At 75.9% G+C, this 4,451-nt stretch overlaps 1 protein-coding gene across 1 annotated transcript; it reads right to left on the minus strand.

The window, feature by feature from the left end:
- Positions 1-8: 8 nt before the first annotated feature.
- Positions 9-3,813, minus strand: Fasn (fatty acid synthase; the record flags this gene model as incomplete). Its single annotated transcript, XM_048337204.1, has 7 exons — positions 3,757-3,813; positions 2,544-2,674; positions 1,933-2,085; positions 809-982; positions 443-643; positions 238-360; positions 9-156 (listed from the first exon to the last, which is right to left on the minus strand). Coding segments are annotated over exons 2-7 (926 nt in total), but the record flags the coding sequence as incomplete, so codon positions are not given.
- Between the last annotated feature and the right edge of the window lie 638 nt (positions 3,814-4,451).

A 4,451-nucleotide genomic window follows, 5' to 3' on the forward strand; every position in this document is an offset into this window, starting at 1 on the left:
GGCGGGGCCGCGTGGGTCGGGGGTGGGGGGGGCCGTTCACCTTGGTGCCCGTGCCGTGGGCTTCGATGTACTCCAGGGCCTCGGGGTCCAGCCCGGCCGGCACGTACATGGAGCGGAGGAGCTGCTCCTGGACCTCCCCCGAGGGGAAGGTGACGCCTGCGGGGTGGAGGAGTCGGCCTCAGCCCCGCCGCCCGGCCCCGCGGCGCGGCCGCCGCCCCCTCCGGGCCCCGCGCCCACCTTGCTCCTTGAAGCCGTCCGTGTTGGTGCCGGCGTTGAGGATGGTGGCGTAGGCGCGCCGAGCCAGGGACTTCTTGAGCAGCAGCACGGCCACCACGGCCTCCGAGCGGCAGTACCCGTTCCCTGGGGCGGAGCAGAGCCTCAGGGGGGCTGGCCGGGGCGCGGGCGGGCGGGCGGGCGCCCTCACCCGGGCCCGGCCTCTCACCTGCCGCGTCGAAGGACTTGCAGGTGCCCTCGGGGCTCAGCATGCCCAGCTTCATGAACTGCACGGAGGTGTTGGGCTTCAGCATCAGGTTGATGCCGCCCACCAGGGCGGCGGGGCACTCCCCGCTCCGGATGGCCTGGTAGGCGTTCTGCAGCGCCAGCAGGCTGGAGGAGCAGGCCGTGTCGATGGCGGAGCTGGGCCCTGCGGGCGGAGCAGGGGGCAGGCGTGGAGGCCCCGGGGAGGGCCAGGCGACCCTCCCTCCGCGGGGACGCTCCTGGGCGGGACACGCGGGCGTCCCCCGGGGCCCCCCTCGGCGTGTCCCCGGGCGAGCGAGGACCCAGGCCCGGGCGGTGCCCCTCCACCTACCTTTGAAGTCGAAGAAGAAGGAGAGCCGGTTGGCCATCATGGCGCGCTGGCACCCCACCATGCTGTAGCCCAGCAGCGTCTCGGGGTCTCTGCTCAGGGCCTCTGCGGCCTCCGAGCCGCTCACGCCCACCCAGACGCCGGTGTGTGTCCCCCGGAGCGAGGAGGGATTGATACCTGCGGGAGGCGGCAGTGGGGGGCTGGTGAGAGCCCCCCCCCCCCCCGCAGGCTCCGGGGGCCCCAGCAGGTGGGGCCGGGGGTGGGGTCAGCCCAGGTGGAGCTGAGAACAGAGAACTAGGTCGCGGGAGAAACGCCGGGGGTGGGGGGGGCAGACGGGCCCCTGAGGTCTGGGTCAAAGAGTGACTAGGGCAAGTACAGAGGACAGCACTGTCCCCGGCGGCCCTGGCAGGCGACAGGCCTGCTGGCCGACGAGCACCTGGCCCCCGCGCCGAGGCAGCCAGCCCTGGGAAGGGCTGAGATAAGGAGGCGCGCGCAGACAAAGGCTGAGTGTCTGGGCTGGGGAGGAAGCAGGGACAGGGCAGCCCCCAGGGAGCAGTCCCCGGGCGGCGGGCAGACGGGGGCCGCCAGAAGGGCCCCCACCCCGGAGGTCAGCGGGGACACCCTGAGGGGTCTGGACCCCAGCTTCAGCTGGCGTCCAGCGGGCCAAGGCCTACCCTCCCTGGGAGGCCCGGCGGGAGCTGGGTCGGGCCCCGGGCTGCAGGGCCTAGGGAAGGGACAAGAGGACAGGGCGGCCAGACAACCCGACAGGGAGAGGCGCAGCAGCTCCCTGACGGCAGGCGGGCAGGCAGGGGCCCCGACGGGCCTCCTCTGCTGTCAGCTCTGCCTGCACCCCGCCACACACCAGGCGGTGAGGAAACCGGTGGCAGGGCGCGTCTGGGACACTGCTGGCAGTTGTGAAACTGCAGCCTGCTCAGGCCCCACCGGAGCCAAGGGCCCGGATCAGAGCCACGCTCCCGAGCCCAAATCACCGCCACGGCACTTGCTCCGCTCCTCCTTCGGGCAGCGCAAGAACCCAGGGCCGTCTCACGGGGCACCCCGGCGGGATTCCAGGCACAAGCTCCTCCCCCACGGGGCCCCGGGAGCCCGCCGAGACCCCCACACCCCACCTCCATCGACGATGGCCTCGTAGGCGACCTCTAGCAGCAGCCGGAGCTGGGGGTCCATCGTGTGCGCCTGCTTGGGGTGGACCCCGAAGAAGGAGGCGTCGAACTTGGATATGTCCTTCAGCTTGCCGGTTCTCCGGGGCAGCCCGTAGAGCCCTGCGGGACAGTGCAGGCGGGGTTCCCCCTGGAGGAGCCGGCGGGCACTGCAGGCCGGGGACCCAGGCTGCTGGGGAAAAGTTCCCGGGGAGGCGGGAGGCCGCCCCGACCCCCGCTGGGAGACCCTCGGCCTGGCCCACGGCTAGCCGGGCCGGCTGCACCCCGCTGACTCACACCGCACACCCGTCCGTCAGGTAGGGCAGCTCTGCCGCAAACCCAGAGGGCGTGAGAATCGAGCCAGCCCTCCCTCCCCGGCGTGCCGAGTGCCAGCTGAGGGCACAGGCCACCCTGCCGGCAGGAGCAGGGGGTGGCCCTGCCGGAGGAGCCAGTCCCCTTGGCATCCCGGGGCTGCCCCGTCCACACCGGCGCCTCTGTGAGAGCCAGGCCTCGGCCTCGCTCCAGCTGGTGGGGAGGGCCCCGTGCCTGCACCCCTCCCGGGGCCCCCAGGGGCTGCTCACCAGCCTTCCATCGCCGGTCATCGTCGGTGATCATGTCCACGCCACCGATGAGGTTGGCCCAGAACTCCTCCAGGTTCTCTGACTCGGGCAGCTTCCCGGACATCCCGGCAATCACCACCTCCTCCATGGCTCTGCGGGGACGGCCACGTGGGAATGGCAGGAATTACCCTGACCCACTGGTTGTACTAGTCAATGCAGGCCCGGGCCTGGCTGTGAGGCTTCCTGCCTCTCCCTGGCGTACCCGAGAGAGGCTCTCCCCACGCAGGGGTGCTGGCACCCGCACCTGGTGGTACCCACCCGGATACTGACCTGGAGTGACCCCACCACGCTTTGCGGCCCCAGCTCCCCGGCAGAGCCCGAGCCGCACGACCCAACCCGGGTGGCCCAAGGGTCGGGGAAGTGCGAAGGGGCGGGGCACCAAGGCTCCACTCGGGAGACGGGAAAATCTGCCGGCTGGGGGGGGGTGGGGGCCGCAGGGGGCTCGGCGGCCGCAGCCAGCGCTATCTCAGGCCGCCCGGAGGCCAGAGCCGCCGCCACCTCCACCCGCCAGCCCAGGAGATGCCGGGATGGGGGGGACCCAGGGCGAGCAGCAGCCGAGGCCTAGCCGGGACCAGGAAAAGGTAGTCCCCCCTCGACCCAAGCCCTCCAGCGAGGCTCCCCGGGCCGGGAGCGGGGCGGGCCAAGCCCCGCTGCCCACACCGACCTCGCGGCACCGCGAGGCACCTGCCCCGGAGCCCGGGGCCCCCCGGGGCGAGGGGAGAGGCCGGGCTGGCCCGGTGACTTCCGCCGGGGCCCCCGGAGCCTCGTGCGCAGCCGGGGCCGCACCCCGGCCGGTCCCGGCCCGCGCCCGGAGTCCTCCCCGGGACCGAGCAGGCCCGAGCCCCGGCCAGGCGCATCCACGCGGCCCCCGGCGCGGGCGCCCGGCCTCCCGCCCCCGGCGGGCGCAGCGCCCACGTGACGGCGGCGGTTCGCCGGCTCCCGCGCCCCCGGCCCGCGCCCCTCCCGGCCCCGGCGACCCGACCCCCGCGGGCGGCCCGGGGAGCGGCCGTCGGCGGGGCGCGGCGGCGCCTTTGTGGGCTCCGGAGAGGCCGCGGCCGCCCCCCGCCCGGCCGGCCGGCCGCCCCCGCGCCCCTCCCGGCCCCTCCCGGCCCCCAGAGCCGCCGGCCCCCGAGGCGGCGCGGGTCGCGGCCGCGGCCCCGGAGCGCGGTGGTACCTGGGCTGGGCGCGGCGGCGGCGGCGGCGGGCGGTTGCGGCGGGCGCGGGGCGCGGCGGGCGGGCGGGCGGGCGGGCGGAGCGGAGGGGCCGCTGCCGTCTCTCTGGCTCCCTCTAGGCCGCGCCGGCGCTATTTAAACCGCGGCCATCCCCGCGCGGCCACGCCACATGGGCTGACAGCTTGGCTGCGCCGCCCAGGCCAATGAGCGTCGGGGCTGCGCCCCGGGACCCGGCGCGCCGCCGCCGGTGGGGTGATGCCCGCGCGCGCCGCCCCCCGCCTGGACCCCGCGCGGGGACGCGCCCGGCGCCGGGAGCGCGCGCCCCCCGCCCGCTTCCGACCCCGCCCCCGGCGCACGGCGGGGGCCGCCGGGGTGGGGGCCGGCGCCGGGGTCCGCGAGGGCCACGTGTGCGCGGCGCTCCGGCGGGGCGGGGCGGGGCGGGGCGGGTTGCGTGGCCACGCGGGGAACCTCAGCACCGGGGAGCACGGGGAGCACGGGGAACCTCAGCACCGGGAGCACGGGGAGCACGGGGAACCTCAGCACCAGGGAGCACGGGGAGCACCGGGGACCTCAGCACCGGGAGCACCGGGAGCACGGGGAACCTCAGCACCGGGAGCACCGGGAGCCCTGGGGACCACAGCACCCGGGAGCACCGGGACCACGGGGGACCACAGCACCCGGGAGCACCGGGACCACG

This window comes from Perognathus longimembris, unplaced genomic scaffold (genome assembly GCF_023159225.1).
Source record: "Perognathus longimembris pacificus isolate PPM17 unplaced genomic scaffold, ASM2315922v1 HiC_scaffold_4615, whole genome shotgun sequence".
NCBI classification, from domain to species: Eukaryota; Metazoa; Chordata; class Mammalia; order Rodentia; family Heteromyidae; genus Perognathus; species Perognathus longimembris.